The 25,244-nt window shown below is 46.3% G+C and overlaps 1 protein-coding gene across 1 annotated transcript in view; it reads right to left on the minus strand.

The window, feature by feature from the left end:
• MAP6 (microtubule associated protein 6) overlaps nt 1-25,244 on the minus strand; it is a 45,660-nt gene that overhangs the window by 14,820 nt on the left and 5,596 nt on the right. Inside the window, exon 2 of the mRNA XM_040584384.1 lies at nt 655-868. Within this exon, the coding sequence (XP_040440318.1) occupies nt 655-868 (214 nt within the window). The remainder of the gene's footprint in view (nt 1-654; nt 869-25,244) is intronic.

Here is a 25,244-nt window from a genome sequence, read left to right on the forward strand (position 1 = left end):
CAGCCTGGGCCAGCGCCTCGCCGCCCTCACGGGGAAGGGTTTCTTCCTCACGTCCAACCTAAATCTCCCCTCTCTCAGCTTCAAGCCATTCCCCCCTGTCCCACCGCTCCCTGCCCTTGCCCAAAGCCCCTCCCCAGCTTTCCTGTCGGCCCCTCCAGGCACTGGGAGCTGCTCTAAGGTCTCCCCGGAGCCTTCTCCTCCCCAGGCTGCACAGCCCCAGCTCTCCCAGCCTGTCCCCACAGCAGAGGGGCTCCAGCCCTCTGACCAGCTCCGTGGCCTCCGACGGGCCCGCTCCGACAGGTCCGTGTCCCTCTGATGCTGAGGACCCCCGAGCTGGACGCAGCGCTGTGGGGGGGTCTCAGCAGAGGGGAGCAGAGGGGCAGAGCCCCCTCCCTCGCCCTGCCGGCCACGCTGCTGGGGGTGCAGCCCAGGGCACGGGTGGCTTTCTGGGTGTGAGCGCACATTGCTGGGTCATGACCAGCTTTTCATCCACCACCATATCCAAGGTGGATCCCCAGATGCAGCCAGTGGTCAGAAATGAAGATGCCACATAAAGGGAATGACAGCAGGCAGGATTCAGCCCAGCCTTACTGTGTTGGACATGTCCCACCAGGAACAGTGATGGCACCGAGTCACTTCTGCCACCTTTCTCACCTTTGGCGGTTCTTTGTAGGGTTCGCTGTAGAGAGTGCGTATCCTTCTGCGTTCCAGGAATTTGTTATCAGCTGGAGCAGGCTTACTGGTTTCCCCCTTGAACTGAGCGCTATAACTGGTTTCATGGATCATCTTCTCCTCTGGTGGCTTGTACTGGGCCTTTGCTTTTATAGCTTTCACAGGCTTGACATCTACCCAGGGTCTGAACTCATTTCTGAAAATCAAAAAAAATAAGGGATTCAGGAATTAAACCAACAGAAGAATAGTGGTAAGGTGGGAATGGAAATCCCCCATTCTCACCAAGGTCTATTTGGAAAGGCTTGTGCCTCTATCCAGTCAGGTTTACAAAGAAACCGGCTCCCAACAGCTCATTTACCTCACCCAAAACCCATTGACACACTAGGATTAGTTCAAATTAAAATTAATTCTATTAAAATCAGCCAGTCCTGAGCACTAGAGAACCTGCTAGTTGCATGGCAATTGTCAGGTGCCCTCTGCAAATCTGGCCTCAGATGTGACTGCAATGCTTTTTTTTTGAAAACAGGTACTTTTTTTGTCTCTCCAGCTTCACCTCTACACCGAAAACACCTGCAAGCAGTTCCTGACTCTTGCAATTAGGGTGGAAAAGACTATTTAGAAAGGAATACCAAAATTCAAGTTCTCTAACTCAACACAGGACGGACACTTCTCAGCAAACTTCCCTGCAGGCAAGTGAGCTGGGTGATTCAGAAGTGTAAGGAGCCAAGATTTCCCACAGACACCCCTCACACATGCCTGTAAACACAATTTTGCTTATATTGCACCAAATTATACGCAACAGTTTTGTTAAGACTGTAAAGGAACAGTTTAAGACAAAATTGTTTTAGATGTAAATTCAAGCAGAGTAGGAAATGTAGAGTATTGTGATCTATGGCTTCTCTTTATTATCTGATGGTGAATTCTCGAGTTACTGGAAAAAATAACACCCATCTTTCATTTCTTTTGGACAGAGCTGCAACATTTTGGAGAAAAAAAAAACCCAATCACATTTAAAAGATTTTTAGCATCTGCTGGACACATTCTGGTTCCCATCCACAGACCCCTTCTCTTGCCTTTTGTAGTTCTTCCCAACAGTGCACCAACATCTTTCAGTTTTGAAGAAAAACATTTAAATTTTCTCTCTAAAAATTGCCATTCATCTCAGGATGGGGATGGAGAAACCCCAAGTGTGTTGCTACTTTAAACAGGTTGTGTCCAGACATAGTCCCAGGTGGTTAGAACCTTAAGAATCCAGTGCAAGCCAGGAGCTATCCAAAAAGTGCCCTCCGCAAAGGGGTGAATTTTCCTTGGAAATCAAAGCCCTTCTTTTAATTTTGGGACCTCTGAGGCAATGGGACCTTTAAGTTGCAGACTCTGTCCCTTCCCGCCCTGTTCCACTCAACCACCTTTGGGTTGTGTTAATTCATTTTCAGCCTGGTTTACTAGGGAAACAAACTCTGTGTGAGGGTACTGCCAGTCATTCCCTTCGCGTAATAGCTTTGAACATCTTAATCAGCTTCAACCAACTTTGACAAATGATCATGGAGATACTCAGCTTTTACTTTTAGGAAGGTAAGCAGTTAGACTGAGTCCAGAGGCTCAGCTTTGCTATGGACACACACAATTCATCAGTCACCAGAGGACCCACTCAGATGGGAAGGCTAGGCTGCAGAAGTTCATCTGTTGTCCCAAGGGTCCAGTGACAAATGATCCCTTCATGTGCAGGATCAGTGCAGCTCCCTGCCCACCCAGTACTACACTTCCCATTCACATAATCCCACTGCAAAGACAGGACAAACCTTTCTCTTCCAAGATAACTGCTGGCTGCAACAGTTCCCTGGGTGTTTCTCCTCCTAAGACACCTACATTAAGGTCTCACCATATCTGCAGGGTGACTGTGTCTGGCCTTGCGGCAGTCAATATGGCTTGGCCAACACGGTTGATGGAGCTTGGAAAGACCTTTGCAATGGCAAAGATGACTGCCTTAGGATGAGCTGAACGCCTCTTTGGGCTCCATTAACTGACTAGATCTCCACTAATGGGAATACAAACATCTAGCATGTGTGAAGACACTCACACGTACACCCCTAAATGTAGGTATCTTAATCTAGGAGCCAAATCCCATCTCCAACTCTTTACCCTTAGTGTTGATTTTACCTACATCTACTTTTTATTTCCCCGTATTTCTTCGTTTCCTTCCCCCTCTTTTACCATTCAGCCCTCCCTGGGACTGGATAATACAGCCAAAGGCCCAGGGTTACTGGGATTGTTTGAAGGATGCTATTCTTCATGAAACTGTAGCACTGAATGAGCAGTATGTGAATGGGCTCATCTGTGTCCCCTTCTTTCCTGTTCAGTGAACGTCACTCATTTGTCCACAGACACTTCTCTGCAGTCCATTGTTAAAATATCCCTCCCGCATGAAGAGTTCAGAGAAAAGAAGAGGAAACATCTTAAAAAACCAGGATTACAGAACTGGATTAAAGATGTAAACACATTACTGACAAACTCAGAGTTCACCCTAAGCTGCTCAGAAGATAAGAGGTTTCTTCCTAGGATCCACGTTGGTTCCAAAGTAGGCTATGCATTTTCAACTGCCTTCCAAAAGGAATTAAATCATGCACCAATTCTCTCTTTTCATGTCTATCTGTCACTCAGATTCCTTCCTAGCAACTTCTGAGCCCGCTGGCCATTTTCTGTCATATTTGTGTCAGAGGTAGGAATCTCCAAGGTAATAATCACAACACCTTTTCTCAAAATCAGTGAGTGGGCACAGGAGACACATCCAAACTGTGTTCTTCAGCTGAGCGAAAGACAGGCAAAACTCATTTTCTCACTCATTCTAAGGCCAGCTGGACAACCAGCCCACATGGACCACCAGGTCAATCAGCAAACCTACAGAACCAGAGACAAAGGATGGAAGCTGTAGTACCGTGCACAGAGGCTGGACTCCGAAGATGGAACACAAACCAGGATTTATTAATTCTGCTGCTCATAAAATGCTGGTATATAGGGAGGTGAGTTTTGAAGCAGTGTGATCGTATTTGTTACCCTAGTGCCTGGCAACCTCATTTTGTGCTGCATTATGCAAACATGCAGAAAGAGGCAGACTGCTCCCTGAAAAGCCTGTGAGCTTTGTAGAAGAGGCAGACACATGAGGTGAAGAAAAGGGAGAGAAAAGCCTTGTGCTACCTCTGGGCTGGCAAGGAATGCATTTCTGCACTCCCATGGGCTGGCTGCTGAAATGCTACAGCATGAGATCATGCAATACAGCTGGGCTCTTACTGCAACAACCTATCTCATTTGACTCAATTTGAGCACAAATTCCTCTGCTCTTCTCCGTCCTTGCTTTGCTGGTCTTAAAGCAGATGTAACAATTCTCTGAGTACTCAGCTCTGCCACACTTGGCAACAGGACCCGTGACTACTTTGTGTCTCCCAAGATGACCCTGGCATTGCAGGCCAAGGATAGACCAACAGCTGTTCTTAGAGCATCAGCATGCATCCAGCAACATCCACCAGCTCTGAAACAGCTCAGCCACAATCTTCTCTGGAAGAGGAGGATAGAAGGGTATTCATCTTGAAATATTTTACAGTGTTGACAAAGAAGTTGTCAACATCAGGTATGTCACATGGATTCAGCGCACATCTAGAAATATTATGTTGCCCAGAGAGGTGGTAGATGCCCCATCCCTGGAAACAGTCAAGGTCAAGTTGGATAGAACTCTGACCTAGTTGAAGATGCCCCTGCCCATGGCAGGGAGGTTGGACTAGATGACCTTTGAAAGTCCTTTCCAACCCAAACCATTCTGTGATTCTATTCCAAATCCTTTCCAGACAAATGTCTGTGATTTCACATCACCAGCTATTACACTAGAGCCAGTTTATTTCAAGCATGTGAGAAAGCATGTGTGACGTTTGCATGGAGTCCTACTACACCTTGGGTGGACCAGCTACTCCCTGCTGTGATCACGCTGAAGGACCCAGTGTGCCCAATTCTGCATGATCTGCTGTCCAGAGCTTGCAGAGGCAGTAGAAGGAGGAGAGAAACTCAGATCATTTACTACAGCTACGTCTGGTGCAGCGAGCTGATCTCTGTGCCTATTTTTGATATTCAGGCAACTTATAAACTCAAAAAAAATGTTACTAGAATAGACACGGGCTGTTCTGTGCTGGTTGCGTCAGTGCCCAGAAATTCAACTTACCATGGTTAATTAGCACAGAAGTACTAATTTCTGTATCTCTCTGACTCCACCACAGATGAGTGAAGGAAAACAGCCTATTGGGAACTACCCTTGAAAAATGTCAGCTCCTGAACTCAGCCCAACAACTGCCCAACAATTTACTAGTTACCCTGGGCCAAACACGTAGGCAGGACTGTGCTAGCAACTTTGCAGCCTGAATCACCATGTTTAAGTGGCAGGCACATTGAGTTTACTCACGCAAAGTACAAATGAGGTGGCAGGTGCCCTGCTTGGGGTCTGCATCTCTACTGATAGTAGGGATGATGGGGATGTCTCAGGAAGGTGACCTAAGTCCCCATTCCAGGTCTGGGGACTCTCCATCAAATGTCTGTCTGATCCTGTCCTAAGTCACCACGAGCTCATGTTGCCCAAGCAGCACACAGCACTCCTACAGCCTCTCAGGGCAGTCATACTGTGCTATCTGGAACTGGCCTGATGGTCTAGGATATTTATGTTGCTTTATAAATTTATATACTTCTTATATGCAGCAAAGGAGTGAGAGGAAAAGCAGCAGCTTTAAGAGCTGATTTATATTATTTATTTATTTTTTGTTCGTTCTGGGAATAGTAAACATCTGTTCTCTAAGTTTTTGTAGAATCACAGAATGGTTGGGGTTGGAAGGGACCTTCAAGACCAGCCAGTCCCACCCCCTGCCAGGGGCAGGGCCCCCTCCCCCCAGCCCAGGCTGCCCCCAGCCCCGTCCAGCCTGGCCTTGAGCCCTGCCAGGGATGGGGCACCCACAGCTGCTCTGGGCAGCCTGGGCCAGCGCCTCGCCGCCCTCACGGGGAAGGGTTTCTTCCTCACGTCCAACCTAAATCTCCCCTCTCTCAGCTTCAAGCCATTCCCCCCTGTCCCACCGCTCCCTGCCCTTGCCCAAAGCCCCTCCCCAGCTTTCCTGTCGGCCCCTCCAGGCACTGGGAGCTGCTCTAAGGTCTCCCCGGAGCCTTCTACTCCCCAGGCTGCACAGCCCCAGCTCTCCCAGCCTGTCCCCACAGCAGAGGGGCTCCAGCCCTCTGACCAGCTCCGTGGCCTCCTCCAGACTCATACCATATCGGTTGCTCCTGTAAAACTAAAGCTAACCTTGGTTTGGAGAAAGCCGCTGCAGTTTTGAGACTGCCCTCATGACTATTTAACATCCCAAAGCCAATTTGTGGCAAAAGTGCCCAAAAGTTATAAATTCTGTCTGCAATCTTAAATAAGCCCTGAAAATGTTATTTTTCCCTATTTTAAGAACAAGAGGTCATAGTGATGTCCGGAGCACCACAGACCACTCCGCACAAAATTAGCTCTGAAAATACTTCAGGAGCATGCTAAGACCCCATCCTAAAGGAGCTCAGCCCCAAAGCTCACCTTAAATGTGAACAAAAGCCTTTGCTCACACTGCAAGGATGGGTCATGAGCACTGACTAGCATCAGTGTGGATGTAGCCAACAAGGCACAGCTTAGTCCAGCTCTTTAATTCTTTATATAAGGGATTTTCATTGCTTTTAATTTTGCTGAGGAGGATTTTAAGATTTGCTATCTTGGCATGAAATGGACGGGTTGAACTCAAATAGCAGCAAATTATGCGTTTCCTAATTTTCTGCCTAGCTCAAGTCCCAGCCTTGTAAAGAATAAGAATTAATTCAGGAACCCAGCACTCACCTGAAATGGAAATCAAACTGAAACACAACAAAAAGGTGTATATGAGGCCTAGGATGACCTTTTGCAAACCAAGTCCAACACAAAAAATTCCCAGTGAAGATAAAAGTTTAGCCATCTACCCACCAGACGAGAACACAGAGCTGCATAGGATGGGGCAGATGTTTTAGAAATTAATAGGTAGAAGATCTCATGACAGTAGCCTGGGGACATGGTGGTCTGATCTTTACCCATTAAAGCCAAGAGTTGCTCTCCACACGTATCAGTGGATACCATGCTGCTCTTGTGTGGGGCTTCATCCACTCTGGTTATGTTATTTTAATTGCATTTTTCCCTTGGCTGAGGCTTGCTAAAGGTGGTTGCAGGGGAAGGTGACCTGAACACCCCCCTGCATCCCAGCCAAGAGACACGGGGTTGATGTGAGCCCCAAGCTACAGCATGCAGCTGTCTCTGGAGATGCTCACCAACACTCGTGTAGGCATTGATTGCCTTCATCTATTGATGCCAGAGCAAAGCCAAGAGGAAAAAGGAAGGGGAGACAGGGCCAGGTTTAACCACTTCAAGGCTTCCACCTACTATGAAAGACTTTGAAGGCAGGTTATGTTTGTTCAGAGCGAGCACAGGATGTTCATCTATTCTGCTGACAGCAGTTTTACTGGCACTGAGCCAGCCCAATTCCGTCATCTTAACATGCAGAAAAGGGAGATTAGGAACTTCATGGTGGAGTCCTGCACAGGGATATTTCCAGCTTAATACGGAAAACTATGGCTCAATCAAAAATGAAAAATATTCACAGTTTTCACTGGAGGGAAAATCCTTTACAGAATGTTTGGCCTGAAACACTTCATTCATTCTAAAAGTAAAAGTTCTTTTTCAGTTTCTTTAATTATTTTCTATCCCTTTTTTTTCCTTATTCTACTCAGGACAATACAAAAAGACTATGAATCCCCTTATGAAGCAACACATCAAACTGCCTTATAAGGAATATTTCAGAACATCACATTTCTCTTTAATATTCCTCTAAACAAAACAACAATGAAAAAATAGACATTTGGGCCAAACTAAGTAGCAAATTTGTTTGGGATTTTCAAATTATTTTGCGTTTCTGCAATAGAGAAATAGAGAATTTGCTCTCAAATATTCTCCAGCTCCCTTTTCTGTCTTAATGCAGGAAAAGAGATTTCAGTGAAATTAAACAGTGGGAACTCCAAAATCAATGATAACGGCTGGTCGAACTCTGGAACACAATGCCAAAGGAGGTCACTGAAGCTCAGTATATAATGAAATTTAATTAGTTCATGGTTGTTTAGATGGATATTGAGAATATTCAGAGTTCTCAAAGGAAATTTCAGCAACACATCCTTGAGATGATACTCATTAACACTGCTCTTCAGCATTTAGCTGTTCTCTACAAACTATGGGCCAAAGCAGGAGCTATTCCACACTGCAGAAATCTCCTCCAACCTCCCTCCAGTTGTCTGGTCCTGGCTGCGATCAGCCAGAAGACACTGGAGTAGCTGGACTGTAAGCAAATTCTGCTCAGAGAGGATTGCTCACATGACAAGCATGCACATAGCTTGATCCTAAAGCTGTTCTCTAATGTGAACAGAAAAATTCCATTCAGACTCAGAATAAACAGGCTGTGTATCCTCCTGCAAACACAATTAATTTTAAAGAGAAGCCTGATCAATGGTTACTGTTCTGCAAGAGCCAAAACATGACTCCTAACACATTTTCAGCAATAAAGAAACACTGACCCATGCTGAGGTCCCTCATGCAATAGTAAATGGCACAGTGTGTTCTTGCCTCCCAGAGAAGTAAGTCTAAAATCCTGGACCTGGATGATTCTATGCTGCTCGACACGTTGCTTCACCCCAGGACACTGGCTTCCACCATTTCATCCCATCTCTCACCCCAGCCCCCTTTGGTTGAAAGGTCAGTTCCAACCAGCTCCTACTGCAATGGTCTTGTCAACACACACAATATGACACAAATACAAGAACCACCTCTGTCATTGTCTGCTGCATCAAGCGCCCTGTCCCCCACTCCTACGTGGATGCTTAATGACAGCTTTATCCTCTAGTGCCCATGTTATTATCTTGTACACAATAATTTACTGTAAGGCTGCACTGAGACTATGAATGGTATAATGAAGCTCCTGGTGCCCAAGATTATTTTCTCCCAAACATTAATAATCAACCTCTAAGACATGCGCGCACACACACACATCCATACATGTACACAGAGCAAGTCAGTGTGGATGAGCCAGTATCTAATGGTGTACAAAGGCTGAAACAGTGATATATTAATGCATGCATTTGAAACTTGGACAATGCACAAAGGAGTAAGCGTGAGCAGGATCAGGAGAGACCAGTATCTGTGGGCATCCTTGGTTAGGGCCCACCAAGTACAGCACTAGCATAAAAGAGGAGGAAAGTGCCAAGCCTTCAACAAGGCGACTTCGGTACTGGCTGAAGCAGGCTATGAGTAAGATAGAATTTATGTCCTGAAAAAGGATGAAGTGAAGTCATTTAGCAGAGCAGAACCATGGTGCAATCCATTTATAAAGGCTGATTGAATCAGCTGCCCACAAATCATGGATATTGCTTTGCCTGAGGGCCACAGAGCAATGCCTTCCAAGGAAGCAGAACTATTGTGCATGCTGTCATGTCAAAAACGTCATAAATACATGACTGCAGGTGATGGTGAACATTGCAGAGGGCCAAAGAGCTGAGAGAGCAACATAGCTGTGGGAGAGTAACCCCAAGAGTAACAGCTTTGCCACTGCCCATGCACAGACAGTTGCTACTCTCAGCACAGAGAACTGAGGACCATCCGTGAGGAAGAGCCAGCCACTGGGACACTGAGCAGCATGGAGAGGTCCATGTATGATAGGAAAGGGTGAGATAAACCCCCACACTCAGACTAGGTGGCACATTTGGGCACCTTTGACACGCAATGTCCGTTTTGTGGACCTCAGAGTAAAACACCAGCACCCCCAGGATCATCTCCTTCCTTCCACCGCTACCTTCACATTAACCCTACTCTACAGCCTGCAGCATTCACTCAAGTCCCTGTGCTCAGCCAGCCACGGGGAAAGCACAGCTTGAGCCACACAAAGGATGTCCACCAGCATCTGCTACAGCCCGGCAGCCCAAGGCCCTCCCTACCTCCTGATAGCTAAACCCAACCAACGGGAAAAGCATGGACTCCGGGGAACATCACACCAGGAGATCCCACTGCAGAAATGCCAGAAACCAGGGAAAGGTCCATCTGGAGACCTGGAGAGAGGTTAAACCCAGTGATAGCCGAGACCTCAGGAACCCTCCTGGTGTGCGAATCGCAACTGCATGGAGATTCACCCATTTATACCTCTCTGATTCTGCCTCGAAGTTATAAGCTCATGGGTCCTGCTAAGGAAGCGACACATGTTGGCCATTCCATACAGAAGCTTCTGTGCTGTCTTCATACATGCTTAAGCCTGTAAAGTTGGTGTCACCAAGGAAGCCAACCAATGCAGACTGCTAGGAACACTCCCTGCGTGACCACAGCCTGACATTTCTGAGCTTGCTTGCAGAAATAAACCATCTGTAAATGTCATGTTCACTCCTGGAAAATGGGTCAGGTCAAAGCTCTGCCAATATCCCATTTAACGCACTGTATGTCTGTTCTCCAGCTGGCTGGAGTAAGAGCAGTGTCTCATCCCCCTTGTCCTCCAAACCGGCAGATGACTGCAAAATTTGCCACAGGGTTAAACAAACAAAGCAGCTCATAGCACGGACACTTTGACGTAGAAGCATCTTTATCAACATGGTGCTGTAGCAAGAACAGGATTGGGAAAAGTGTTGCCAACAGGCAGATCTGGATAGGCTGGAGAAACCTCAACAGCATGAGAAGAGCCAACGTGCTCCTGTGAAGAGTTTGCTGGGCCAAAGAGCATCATATACCTGACTCCAAGACAACATGGCACAACTGCACACCTGCATCAAGGCATGGACACATGAATTAACTAAACTACGCTCATCCCTCAAGGTCCCAGGGGAAAAAAATGTTGAGAAGAAACCATCATAGTGGGAAAAGTGGAGGAAGTTGCAAAGACAACACTGCGTGGTAAATTCTGCTCTTCTTCAAGTGCAACGATTTTTCAGTGCAACTCATGTGAAGTGCGATGAACTCATTCAAATATCCGATGGGATACAGAGAAACAGGCAGTGCACACTGGGTCTGTCTCCAGCTAAAGGCAGCCTGCCTCTGCCCATCCCCACGCAATGTGGCACACTGAAGCTGTGCTCCGCTGGTGGCCTCGCGAGCCTTTGGCTCCAGTGGGATTCTTGCTAGAGAGATGTTTTCAGCACCTCATTTCTAGTGTCTGAAGACACGAGAGGCGAATTAAAAATGTATTATTTCAGTTCAGCGAAACACTTCAGCACATGCACAGTGGCTCTTAGCTGCTACTTCCATGTAAATACGGGCATAAGTGACTGCCTGAGTCGGAGACTGGTAGGGCAGGCGGCAGAAGCTGTACGGGAATCCACGATGTGACTTGTCAGTGGGGCAATCTGGTGCAGCAAGATGTGCCAAGGCTGAGGAAAATGAAGCACTTTAGGTCAAATGAAGCAACTGCGTTTCACAGACTCATAGTACAATCAGACCACACCAGAGATCCAGCAGCAGGATGGGGAGGGAACCCAAAGGCACCCCATCACCTTCAGCAATGGCAGGCCAGACACCTACAGAACCGAAGAGCTGTTGCCTAGGGAGATGAAGGTTGGTGCATAGAATCTTATCATAGAATCACAGCATGGTTTGGGTTGGAAGGGACCTTCAAGACCACCCAGTCCCACCGCCCCTGCCCCAGGCAGGGCCCCCTCCCCCCAGCTCTGCAGAAATCTTTCTTGGGAGCTCTGGTGGGAAGCCCTTGAGCTCATCACCAGCTCCTGTTCCCTAGATCCTGGCCCTTCTCCAGGCTGGGGATGCTTCAGTGATGCTGCAGTTCAGCTGCATAGGAACCGCAAGGTTTGCCCTTGAGGCAAAAGATGGAGACGAGTGGTGCTGGGGATGACAGGTAAGATTTTGTCTGAATTTATTCAATTATCATCGAAATCACAGATGCAGAAGGATGGGTCTCTCCAAAGGAAGGTCAGGACATAGCTGTCTGACATGAAATAGCTCTTCTGTCACAGCAATGCTATTTGGCTAGCTGTATTTTTCTGCTCCCTTCAGGGAATCATTACTTCCCTTCTTTCTGTATTTCTAATGCAGCTCAAAATTAGCGTTGCCCTCTGATTTTATTTCTAGTCTGCGTGACAGCGTAATCGCTCACCCTGGCACATGAGCAGAAGTAGATTCAGCAGTAAAGGGAGTAAAGGAGGAAGATGGTGAAACTTAAATAGCAGCTATTGTTTTGCCACTGCATTGATGACTCGGAGCATTACTATTTGCTCCTCACTGTAGTAGCTACTATATGACTGTATCTGAATACCCTTCACAAGATGACTGGGCACCAGGCATCCTAGGAATCATACACATAAAATATGAAGAAACTTGTTAAGTCACAGTCTGCATTTCAGTTAAAATATGGAAGCAGTTCTATTGCTTTCTGTTGCTCTGTTCAGACCTAGTCACCTGATTCCAAAAGGTTTACGTGTCTGAGATGGCAACAAGGCAAATGCTAGGAAAAGGGAGATCATGGATCAGGATTCCCATGAACATTCATGGAGGAGGCACTGAGGAACAAGGACGTTGACCACTAAGTACAAGAGCAGTAAACCAAGCCCCATGGCAAATTTAATGCCCAGAATATGTTGTATTCAGGTTTTTCTTTGCACTGGGCTGGAGCAGTAACATGCTGCCGAAAGTCCAATGCAAAGAAAATCTTGAATACGACATATTACTTCTGTACATACTGCCCATAGTAGGTAAACGCATGGTCTATCCCTGCCGTCTCCTGGCAGCATCCCCCCTCCACCTCAATGATCCTGCAGAGCTGATGGAGATGCTGATGCAAGGTCACAGCCTCAGTTGCTGCTCACACCAAGATGTATCTCCAACGTGCCTACGGGATAGAGAAGCCTGCAGCTCAGCTTGGAGGCCAAGCAACCAGGACGTCCTCTTGTTTTCTGTGAGACCACTGAAACCTGGGTGTTGCAACAACCAGGTATCTCCTAACTGATCTTAAACTTCAGTAACTCAGAGCCTCTAAGCTAAAATATCGTCTGTGAATGCAAAGTGTACACACATGCTTAAGCTCCAAAGACACCCAATTTTATCCTTTTCTAGTCTACAAAGTAAAACATAGGAAATAACGTATCATCCAAATGTCTTTCATATATATACATATATATGCTTTGGATGCATAACATCTTATTCTCAGAAAAGGAAAGAGAGTTCAAATCCATGACACTTTATACAGCATTCATCTGCAAAGCATGCTGGCGAGCGGCCACCCATCCCCACCGTACAGAGGCTTGTGGTTTCCCACTGATGGGTGCAGATATTTTTTGCAAGAACTACTCTGGCAGAAATCCCTTGAATCCATCAGCTGGGGTACCAGGTCCAACACAATGAATATTTCACAGCAAAAAGCTCTGCAGCTTGATAAGCTGCATTTCTACTGTGTCCCACGAGGCAGTGCAACAACCACACAGCCTCAAATAATGCAATACAGAACGTGGATGAAGGCAGATGAGCCTACATTTGGTCTGATCACCTGCCTCTGCCATGTGTGTTTGTGTATGTATTTGAGCTCATGCTATTTCTTTACAAGATTTATATATATATAATGAATCTAAAATATTTTTTTAGCATACAAAAGAGACAGCCAGTTGCTGGCTTTGGCAGAGGGCTTAATTCTGCTTTCCATTTTACATCTTCCTGTGCAACGTACCCATTCAATGTTTCTTCAGTTGAAATTAAGAGGTTGTCATTGTTTTTAACTGGAAGAACCGTTAACAGAGCTGGGCATGAACTAAGCAGGTGAAAGAAGAGAACTGAGACTTGTAAGCAGGTGAAAGAAGAGAACTGAGACTTGAGCAAGCATCTTAAGATAAAGGATTGCTGAGCTAAGGAAGAGCAACAAAAAGCTGAGTCAGGTCCCCACCCCTACCCCCCACCCCCTTTACCCTTAATACTGCCTTATTTCGAGGGCTGCAAAATCTAGAGGTAAGTTTGATTTGTGCTGTGGATGATAAGGTGCAGAGCTCCTGCTCCAGAGTTTGCATGACATATGCAGAATCACTGGGGAGGAAGCACAGAAATTGCACTGAAATTGCCCTAGGAGCTATGGGGAAGGATGTTCTAAAAGCACCACGGAAAGAACTAAACTGGGCTGAGCAGACAGGCGGGAGAGTTTAGGGGGTCAGTGTGGGAGAACTGGGAGGTAGCAAGGTTTCCTTGGGAAGTGTCCAAAGTTTAATATGCCTGTGCATCTTTTTAGGAAACCCTAAAATAGACCACCACAAACACCAGGGCTGTATGCATGTGATGGGGAGCAAGATTCGGTCCATTAAAGTGTAATACTCAAGTCCATGCCACTTCCAGTTAACCAATCATTCTTTTAGAAGCTCTGCCTGCTTGCAGGTGGTACAAAAGGAGATGAATTGTAGGAAATGAGAAAACTAGTGTAGAAAATGCTTGTCATTTTCCCACCCCACCTCTGCAAGTTTGGGAAACCACCAGCATCACTTGTGCATCAGTAACGATGTAATGGGGAGACTGGCTCTCCAAGAACTGGATTAGTCCCATGATACCGAATCAGTAAATACTGGGATCATCAACACTATCTCAGGAGAGTCTGGGAGACAACACAAGGCACTGGAGCAGATGGCTGTATTGTGAAATCTCCTCCTAATTAGGTAGAACAAGGACCAATGTGAGTGAACAAAGCAATTACTGGTCACTGCTGGTACCGTGCTGTCCACATGAAATACATCACGAAATGAAATAGGGTAAGGAGGACTGTCAGAAAGCTTTATACAGGAAATGGTGAGAAAGTAGATTCTGGAAGGACTTCGGTTATTCCATAATTAATTCATTGTTTTCAAGGGCTTCTCCAGTGCTTGTAAGGCCTGGAAAGCCTTGAAAGTGAAGCGCAGATACAATGGGTTGTGCCTTTACATCAAAGTAGCCCATGTTCAGAGGCCCCTCACTGTGCTTGATCAGAAGCATCCCTCTGAGCATCCCGAAATGATCAGGGAAACACACCATTCACACACACATGATCATGGCTCCATGCTACCAAGGCTGGTACTCTGCTCCAAAGGAGAGGCATGAAGCCGAAAGGAGCCCCAAAATCAGACTGTCTGGAACCTAAAGGCACGGCACAGCAATAAGCAGCATGCAAAGTGTAGGATTTACTCCCCTTAGGAGGAAAAAGTGGAGTAGAGACATGGTTTTCTCTTCTCATCCTCCAGATGCAAGGAGTCTACATGTAACATACTGGGGAGCTAAAACCAAGACGAGATGAAAGAAAATCCCAGGGTATGCATACAGCTGCCTGTGCCAGCAAGGGGGATTTAGAAATGCTGCATGCAGGAAACAAAAAAAGGAGGTAAGAACCGAGAAGCACCCAAGAGACTCAAGAGACCATTCCCATTTCAGGAGCATCTTGCACCAACATGGTTTTGGAAGCTGATGGGGTTGTTACCACCCAGGGGTCTGATGTTCTGGGGTCTTCTGGCACCTCCAGACCCAGCCTGATGCATCTGGAGGAGGTTGCAAACGGGCCACTTGCTTTAATACAGTGCTGGGTGTCCAGATACACCCAGTCTAGAGGACGGTGCCATTGTAATGTGGTGATAAATAGCCCTAAAAATACATCTAGATCATGGAAATCCACTTCCCAAGAAGGATACTATTAATGTAGGAGTGAATAAATATATCAATCCACTGCACACTCTCTGCAAGCACCTGCAACCACAGACCTACCTGCCAAAACCCGAGCCCAGCTGCCAGCACAGTGTGCACTGCAATCCATTTCCTTATTAAAAAAAAAAAAAAAAAAAAAAAAAAAAAGCAGCTCCCAGACAGTAAATTTGGAGACTAAAAATTAAAAGCACCAGTTTGGTAAGTCTTCTACAAAGAACTGGAAGGAGGATTTGTTATTGCTGAGCACTTCTGTGCGCACAGCAAATGTCTGCAGCCTCTCTGAGCCATTTGTTACCTACTGGGTAAATGATATGCATCTGGAAATGAGACAATCTGCAAATACTTCTTCCTTTGGAGCTGTTCCAAGCTTGATCAAGAAAAAAAAACATGCTAGGGACAAATGTATTAAGCAGGTACTTAACTGAGAGACCAGACGAGGGAAGAAGGCACTGTTGTCTCCCAGGCAGAGCATGCATGTTTTAAACACACCCATAGATTGATATTTATTGCAATTGACAGAACCGAAAGGCTCAGAAAAAGCACTCCTTCCCCTCCCATAAATAATTCATCCCTTGTAGCAGTTCATAAATTGTTTATATTAAGTAATAATTAAATACTGCATTACAAAAAATAACTAACATTCCAGCCAAGAGAAAAATCAACCCAAAGGAAGGCGGGGAAAATTATTGCCTTGAAGCTGTGTTTTCTTCTGGGTTTTCTCTGCTGAGAGCAAAGCTAAAACAGTTAAAAGGAGCAATTCTTGGCTGCACACGATGCTCCCTCAAGCTCTGTTGGATCAAATCCTGATCCTGCCTGGAATGATAGGGCTTTTTCCATCGATCTCTGCAATATCCACATGGAGCCTGCTCTCCCCATGCAGGCGGTTTTCAGCAGGGCAGGGTCAGCGGTCCCGTATTAACCTCTGCTGTCAAGCAATGAGGTTTTTGGTTTCAAAACACTGGCTCTACACGCATGTCAGCAGGCTTTGAGACCACTAATGCTGCATTTGGTCTTGGCTGCAAAGACACAGGAAGTCAAACATGGGTTAAGACTCCAAACAGTTGGATGCCAATATGGAATGAAGGACTGGGAGCATGGCAGGGAAAAGGAGAGGGTAGTGGGGTAATGACTGAGGATCAGCAGAAGCCATCAAGATAATAAGAATCAAATGCCACCGTGCATATACTCAGGCACCTTTTATTAAAACTATAATTGCTTGATCTGACCTGTGCCCTAGGGAGCATGAAGAAAAGCAAGCAGCACCAAGGTCACCGCAGACAGAAAATCAATGCAGGGAATGAATGGTAATTACTTTTTTTTTTTTTTCCTAGTTTCAAAGAGAGGGACTGGGGAGATATCCTGCTAGCATCTCCAGAAATGCACAATATCCCTCAGACTTGCTCCAGCAAAGCACTTGATACATTTTTGACTTTCAACATCCAAGTCTGGCTCCTCTTGACTGTGAGTGCAGCAGGTCTGAGCATCCCAACGAACCATTGTATTTCATATATGGAAAGACAATTATCCATTTCTCTGTGGCACTCTGTCTCTGTTCAAAACCATTCAATACTTTCCAGCTTTCTGCAACAACCATGTGTGTCCTCAGGACTTTCTCTGGTCCACAGCTATGCTGAAGTACAAAGCCAAAACCTGAATAAAAGAGTCTTACCTGAAGCTTTACGAAGTGGAAAGATGTCACATCTTAGATGTCAAATTCTGCTACATACATCTCAGTACATTACTTGCCCAAAAGTGGTTTTTTTTTTATTATTTTTGAGTGGGTTTGTTAGTTTGTGGGTTTTTTTAATGAAATAACATTGCTGACGTGATTTGTGATTCACTGTAGAACTGCTCCTGCACCAGCTGTTCCCATCTGCACTGGTGCCACCACTGATTCCTACCTCTGCGTCATGCTCTGCCCTCACCTCTCTTGAACTACTTCTCATTTATTGCAGCCTGTTTCTCCAATATGTCAAGATCTCTTTGAACTCTAATTCCAGCATGCAAAATGATTTAGCCAGGTACAAGTGAAGGTCTCAGCACAAGAGTACATGGATGAAATACATGTACAGGCATTCAGACGGGATGACCTTAATGCCACTTTCTGCCTTTAAAAATCTCTTACCTGCAGTAAGGTATCAGTTACAACTATGGGATGAAAGCAGTGCTGTAAATTTAAATTGCGTGTGGGATATTGAAGGCAGGTTGCATCCCGTACAGAAGGGATGAAACAGCTCCTTCTCTCCACTGTGCTGTAAGCCTGAGCAGACCTCAGCTCTTCTCCAACCTGGCCATGCTGGGTCCATGTGATGCAGGAGCTAAGCGAGTAGTATTGTTAGCTGAAACTGTGATGTTCATGCTTAAACGGATTTATGCTCCAAGCTGAGTATAGAGTGTTGGGGTTTTTTTACCATTGACTCCACTGAGATTTGAATCAAGGTCTTGGGAAATGTCTCCAGGACTCTAGGGAGTCCCATCAATGGGTTATTGAGGATGATGCCGAGATCAGTAACCCCTAAGTGAAATAAAAGATGAGTTTAAAAAATAAAAATAAAAAAATAAAAAAAAGTAAGTTTGTAGTCATCAGCTGAGAAAAAAACAAGAGGTGAAATGAGAACTCAAAAGCTGGTGTCCCTTAGCTCATCATCCCACCAGTGATCCTGGCCCAATCACCTGAACACAGACATCTCTGTGCCTGCGAGTATGGGGTGCATGTAAATGAATGAAATCTATGAAAGAAAGAGGAAAAAATCAAGTTATTTATGTATTTTGTAAATAAATATTTTCTCCTTCCACATGGTCTTACACTGAACATTATATACTTATTTCCTATGATACCATATTTCACAGGTATAGGATCACCCAGACATGTTTCAAGCTACGTGGTTGCAGTGCAACAGCTCTGCTTTTGCCCCATGGCGCATTGAGGCGTGTTCATTTGTCCCTGCAGAAGCTCTGAACCCATCTCCAGCACCTTTGCAGCTTCCCAAAGGATATCTGTCTCCACGTCCACCAGTGCAGCAGAGGGACGGTGTGTGCACAGCAATCGGGGCACGGTGATTCCCCTCATTTCACCTTCTGCATAATACATCAACACAGCTTCTATACCAAGGGCATAGCCCCAAACCTGGCCACTACAGGACTCTGGTCTCACACCAAGAGAGCAATACTCCTATGGGCTGGAACACAGCACCTGCTGAAATCCAGAATAAGGGACTAGGTTTAAGTAAGAATTGTTTGCAAGCATTTTGAGACCTTAAAATAAAATACATACTCTATGTATTCCGGTGTTTATAGCTCCCACTGACAGTAGAGCAAAGAGGCTATGAAAGTTGTCCTTGCCCTTTCAATGCCACAGTAACAATACAAGCCTGTTTACCGCTATTTTGCTTCCTATCAAAAGCCTCAGGTGAAAGCCCTATGCCCACACTCTCTTCCAATTTCACACATCATCCAGTTTGACTCCCCACCCAATTTCCATTTCAAACACGAGTATGACATGGTTAAAAGCCTGGTTTCCAGAATCCAGCATTAACTTCTGGGAACATCTCTCCTCCCCAACAGGGTGCAAAAAAGACGATGGTGCATATGTCACCACTGAAAGACTACTAGACATGCCTGAAGAGCCACTGGAAGACCAAACATTGAGATAGGTAGGGCTGGACAGACACACCTGGCTGCATCTCACCTCAACAGCACATTGAGTTTAAAGGAACATCTTCCAGTTGCTCACCACCGGCTTCCCACATCTCCACCACCATGCAAGACCTTCGGCTAGAGTGAAGCTAAGGGCTTCCCGTAACCACTCAGCTCCAGGAACTAGGCTTCGCAAATGCTGACCAAAAGTGCTGCCAAGACTTCAGATGTGACTAGGGGTACCACAGAAGCCCAACCAGAAAACCACCCTCTAAGCCAACAGATGTGCCTGTGTTTTCTGAGGGTTTCCAGCTCTTGGAGTGGCTGGGAAGAGACAAATTGCAACTGGTCATAAAACAGAAACGTTTTTTTTCCTCCATGGACAGGGATCAGCACGTTAGCAGCCCTAGAACAAGCAAGAAAGGGAATCATGGCTAAGGGGCCTGGGGAGGACCTCAAAAAACACTCAGTTCAGCCGATGCTCTGGAGCAGGATCAAACAATGGACCTTTGCACCTCCTTTGAAGGCTGTCTAGCTTTCTGGAGATGCCACAGCTGACTTGGCTGAAAGAATCTGTTCTATGTCATCCCAGAAATCACATCGGCCGCATGCAGCAGACTCTACCAGCCTTGTGGGTTATACAGAGCCATGGGAGCCTTTCTATAAGAGAGAAGGAAATCCCCTCTCCCCTCACCCTGCACTGAGCTTTGCACCGACACCGCTGCAATGCTGTACTGCTGCCAGAGGCTTTTACCCCACTGATGGAGGAAGAAGCACCACAACTTTCAACATCAGCATCTTCACCGCTCTCTGCATGATGCTGCTGCCAAAACCCATCACAGCTCCCCAGAGGGAACACATGGTTTTCCTTGTGTCCTCCCTCCACCAGACCACTTGCCACTACATCCCTCTCTGGGAATCCTCCAACGTGAGCTGCTATAGCTACTGGCCAACACCACAACAAGCTCTGCCAATCAGCTGAGACTGGTGTGTTCAACCCCTGGATGCACGGGGTACCCGGTGGGAGGCTGTCATCCAGCCCTGGCACATCAGTCCCATGCAAGCCCAACCCAGGGCTTTCCACACCTTCATAAGATTGTGCATGGGCAACCTCTGATCTCCCCTTTCTTCCCCCACCTCAGACCTTCTGCACATTCATTTCATATCCAAATAACAAAAGCACAAAGCACAGCTGAAGTCCTGATTTGCAACCCAGCACGCCAGCCTCCACAAATCCAACGAAGTGGAAAAATCAGACCTTTGTAGCCAATTCCCCCCTTAGTTTTAGGAACTTCACCGATAGTTTGCTCTGTTGCACTGTTGGTAAAGCATGGCTGAGGGTGCAAAGGAGTTTGCAAGATACAGAGCATCCTTCCAACTTCCCGTTGGGGCTCAGGTTGATGAACCTCCACAGCCAAAGTGGATGTGAGAAGGGAAAGGCACATGCCTTTGCAGGGAAATGGCACCCTGAGGGCACCCACAGCTTCTCCTTGAAGGTCTCAGCAACCATCAGCCCCACTGCTGCCCAAATCTGGGTATGGGACCAGTCAGGGTTCATGTCCCTGCCTGTTTCCAGCCCATCAGAGCACAATGCACGGATTTCTCCTAGGCAAAGCTGCCTGCCCGAGAGCAGACGCGCAGCCTCCTTCAAGGTGAAAGACAAAGTGAAATGTGGGAGGGAAGCTTGAAGCTCAGCAGTCAGGGGTGATCCTGAAGAATCTCTTCCTCCTGTGGCTGGATAACCTCTCCTCTTGCCATTCACCCAGCACCTAGACACAAAATTGAGGTTTCTTTACTGCAACCCAGTGGGCCTGGCCAGCTCCAAGCTTCCCAAAGCCAAGTTCTTAGCTGGTCTAACTGGATTTCTAGAAAACCCAAGCTGTCTAGCTCCCCATAACTGTGTGCTTTCTAAGATGTCTGCTCATCATTGCTTTGGAAGAAATAGATCAGATACCCTTCTTTAGAACACAAGCTCTCTACCCATCTTCCCCTCCACTTGTACAGCCGTGATACCTTCTGTAGCTGATTTAATGGGAAGGAATGAGGAGAAAAAAGTGGAGAAAACATTAATTAATTCACCTAATAATTAATTTCACATAATCATAATTTAACTGACATGTAGCCCTTACCCATACGAGTCCCACAAGAAGCATACTGTTCACACCTTGTGCAAGGGAAGCAAGATTGGGATGAGTGTGGAGAAGGAAATCTGAGATATCAACACCAGCTTTTAATCCTACAGGAAAGCAGAGATCCTGCAAGGGGACAGTGTTGGTCCTGCAATGCTTTGGGGAGAGAAAGGAGATCTGATCTGGGCTTTGAGCTAAGTTAAGACCCTAGTGCCAATGCTGGCCCTCAATAGCCCTGTTGATTTCTACGAGCAGAATAACTTTGCCATTCGCAATTAATATAAAGCCCCACTCTAGGCAGCCACCGTTTTCTTTAACCAACACCTTCATTATTTTTTTCCCCTTTCTGAGCTAGATAAGCAGCAAAGCACCTGCACAGCCCCAAATACCTTCAACCCTTTCACAGAAGAAGAAAAGAAAAGCAACAACCATGCAACGTTAGCAGGGCACCAGCAACCTTGCAAAGTATTTCAGCGAGAAACCTCTGGCCGCTTTCCAACATGGTACCTGCAAGGTTGGGTGGATAAACACTGTGCAGGAGCTAATTGAGATGAGGAGGATGTTGCTGTGCAGGAGAAAGCTGACTGCAGTCGGTGGGAGTCCAATGGATGGATGCACGGCTGCCGAGAGCCAGCCCGCAGCTCACAACAGCCTGGATTTCCTTGCCCTTACAGCAGAGATGGAGTAACGGATGCTGAAATGGTTCATTTACAGCTCCATGGTGGTATTTTTAGAGTTAAAACCAGAGGAATGTAAAGCCTAGTGTTAACCAACCACGCACCAGCCAGACAGCAAGGCGTTACAAATCTGCTGGCAGAAAGGACAAGCTGGGAGATGCTTTCACGATAATAAAATTATAAAAATCCCCACCAGGGATATTACTTCTGTGCTCCTGAATTGCAGCTTGGAAGAAAGACCCTGGTGAGTCCCTGCAGATGGGGATGCTGGGATCCCTGGGCTGCACCCCAGTGCCAGCCCATCTCTGCATGGGACACACTGCTCATCACCTTCTTGTTTTGCATGACGCAGCATCATCCCTGGCTGCACATCCCAGGCAGGCTGTGAGGCAGGAATATTTGCTTCCCTGCTCCATTGCACAGCAGGGTAAAGTGCTTTCTGAAACAAGCTGCTTCCCTAGGACCATTTGTTAAATTCCCCTCTTCAAGGTGTCTTTCTGTGCAGCTGGCATCCTCACAGACGGGAGCAGCTGCCTAAGGGCTGTATCCTCACCTACAAGCAATTCTGCTTGTAGGTTTTTACCACTGGAGCCAGCCCTCTTCTCTCCTGGCATGACCAGTCCATTATTTAAGATCACCCACTCTACACATGAACCTGAGAACATTCCTCAAATGCATTCTCCTTTCCAACTACAGCTCGACCAAAACAAAACAAAACATTAAAAATTTTAAACACTAAAAAATAAAAAAAGCAGCCCTACCACCTTCCCAGAACCAAAACACCCTGTTTTCTAGTCTCAACAGCACAGCTTGCAGCTGGTTCCCAAAGCAGCAGGAGTTTCTCTGTATGTACACCATGTCTGCAAAATGCTGCGGGGTCCCTTCAGATGCAGGCATCATTTAAGCAAAAGAAATTATTAACAGAGAGCAAAATGTGTTCACTATATAACACCCACAACATTGGACCTGGGGAGGAGAGATGAGTTGGAGGTTAAAGCAGTAACTGGGTGAACAGCCCAGTTTGCGTGTGTGTGCATGTATATATCTATATAAAAAAATATACATAAATATAAAGAACATCAGAAAGAAATCCAGAACACTGAGTTAGAAATCAAGAGAAATAAAATTTCCATCCTATAAAACTCTCCTAAAACTGCCTTTCCCCTCCTGGCTGGTGCTGATGGTCATGCTAGCAGGAGAGCATCCATGCTCTTGCCCCAGCGCGGCAAACTTAGCTGAAGATATCAGCGTTAGGGCTATGAATACGTTCAGCTAAGAGCAAAGAAAAGCAAGACTGATACAGGATAGAATGCAGAAGTACTTAGAAAGTGAAGGCTTGTTCAGCTAGTACAAGACAGGAAAAGCAAAGGTCATGCTCTAAATGTGAGAGAAAACAAATTTACAATGGCTGTTCATGATTGATTTGGCGAAGGAAGGGCAGGGAAAGTCCTGCTGTCTAAATTAGTTGATCTCTCTCCTCTTCTCTTTATTTATTGTGTTACAGCAGTAGCTCAAAGCTGCCAAGTGAAAGGGGGGTCTGCGCCACAGCATCTGCTCCTGCATCCAGGAGAAACTAGTGGTCTGAACAGACACAACAGTGACTGGAAGGGGAGAAGGAGAGATGTTTGCCATGTCCTCTGATACGATAACTGACTTAGCAGACAAAAGAAATGTGAAAATCTATCTGGCTTCAGTAAAGCATTTGATACAGGGCCACGTGGGAAATTATTAATTAAGCCAGAGAACATGAACATCAGCAGAACAGGAAACTGGGCAAGGGAAATGACAATGATGAGTGTTGGAAGGAGGTTAGCAGGGTTTAACATTTTTAAGGTTGACTGTGGCACAAGAAAGTAGGGCACCACTGAGGAGCCCTCCTAATGACACAACATGGAAGGCAGCACCAATACGGAGCAGGATCGGGATATCACAAGAAGAAGAAAGGGCCTGACCTTGCCTGCTGCGTTTAAAATGGGATGAAAATTGTTAGTGCTACATTCTAGGCTGAGTACTAGTCACCAGGATCTTTTGCTATGGGATGGGAGTTCCAAGGCTGTAACTGCCTAAGAAGGAGAATGCCACAGAGGTCCTGGTTATCAAAGAGTAAGCAAGGAATTCATAATCCACCTGTGATGCCTACAAACATGACATGTGAGTCTCGGTAGAAAGCAGGACCTCACCTCCAAAGGGCAAGAGTCTGCATCGGTGTTTGAGAAACAGTGATTTCATCTAGGGAGAGCTGGGTCGATACGGGGAATAAACAAGAGACTAAAAAACTGCCTTGCTAGCTACACAGCCAAACAATGTGGATACTGTACTTGGAGACACTGAGCAGTGACCTCCAGATAGGAGGAAAGCACCAAGTAACCCAGCGCCAACAAAACAGCAAACCATAACCTGTTAATTGACTCAGACTGGGAAGGAGATGATGGTTGCAAACCATCAGAGACTGAGGTCTTGGCACACCATTCCAGTTGGCAATGTGCAACTACAAATTCCCTATTTCTGAGGCAGAACCTCGGGTGTTACTCATAAAGACTAAACAACAAACTAAATAATTGGACTTACTAGCTGAGAGGGTACCGTCCAGTCCAGCACGCCTAAAGGTCCCTGCTGAGGTGGCAGAGCTGAGCTAGAACAAAGGAAAAATTGCTCAGGTACATTGACTCCATCACCTGAATGCCACCTGCATCTCTTCCTCCTGCTCAACCCCATCCTAGGGCAGGCATAGCCCAGCTCCAGCTTGCACACAGTTGAAGCAGCAAAAATTCAGTATTGCCTACACTGCTGAGCAGTTCCCAATTGGCTTTTAGGACTGGATGTTTTCCACCTTAATGTGATCACAGGGAATATGTTGGCAAATACTCCAACTGGGAGCTACTACCAGGTATCTCCAATTCTGAGCTACTACCAGCCCTTCTCAGCTGATGGACTGTACCCAGAGGAGATCAAGACACAGAGTGTGACAGGATAACTGCCTGTCTGCAACAACCCAAGGGCTACCTCCACGCACGGTTATTACATACTCACACAACCAGTCCTTGTGGTACCAGAAGACACCGTGTCTCCTCCTGGTGTGAAAGGTACATATCAAGAGCCAGAGCTCAGCCTTAGCCAAAGCTGCCAAACATCTCTTTGAATAGCCTTTTCTGGATGGAAGAAAAGATCTCGTCCCTTCCCTTCCAGCTGAGAGCAAAACTGGATCCATTTGCCAACATGGGTTACTTCAATGACACTCTCACCCAAACTGGGAGTTCGTAGCTGAAACGACACTGGGACATGGCATCCACCCAGGAATGCTCTCCAGCACTGAAGTCTGGGACAGCCCCCACTCACACTGTTAAACCCCCTTAACCCCCAAACCAAGGTGGTTGTACCCAA

Source organism: Falco naumanni, chromosome 2 (genome assembly GCF_017639655.2).
Source record: "Falco naumanni isolate bFalNau1 chromosome 2, bFalNau1.pat, whole genome shotgun sequence".
NCBI classification, from domain to species: Eukaryota; Metazoa; Chordata; class Aves; order Falconiformes; family Falconidae; genus Falco; species Falco naumanni.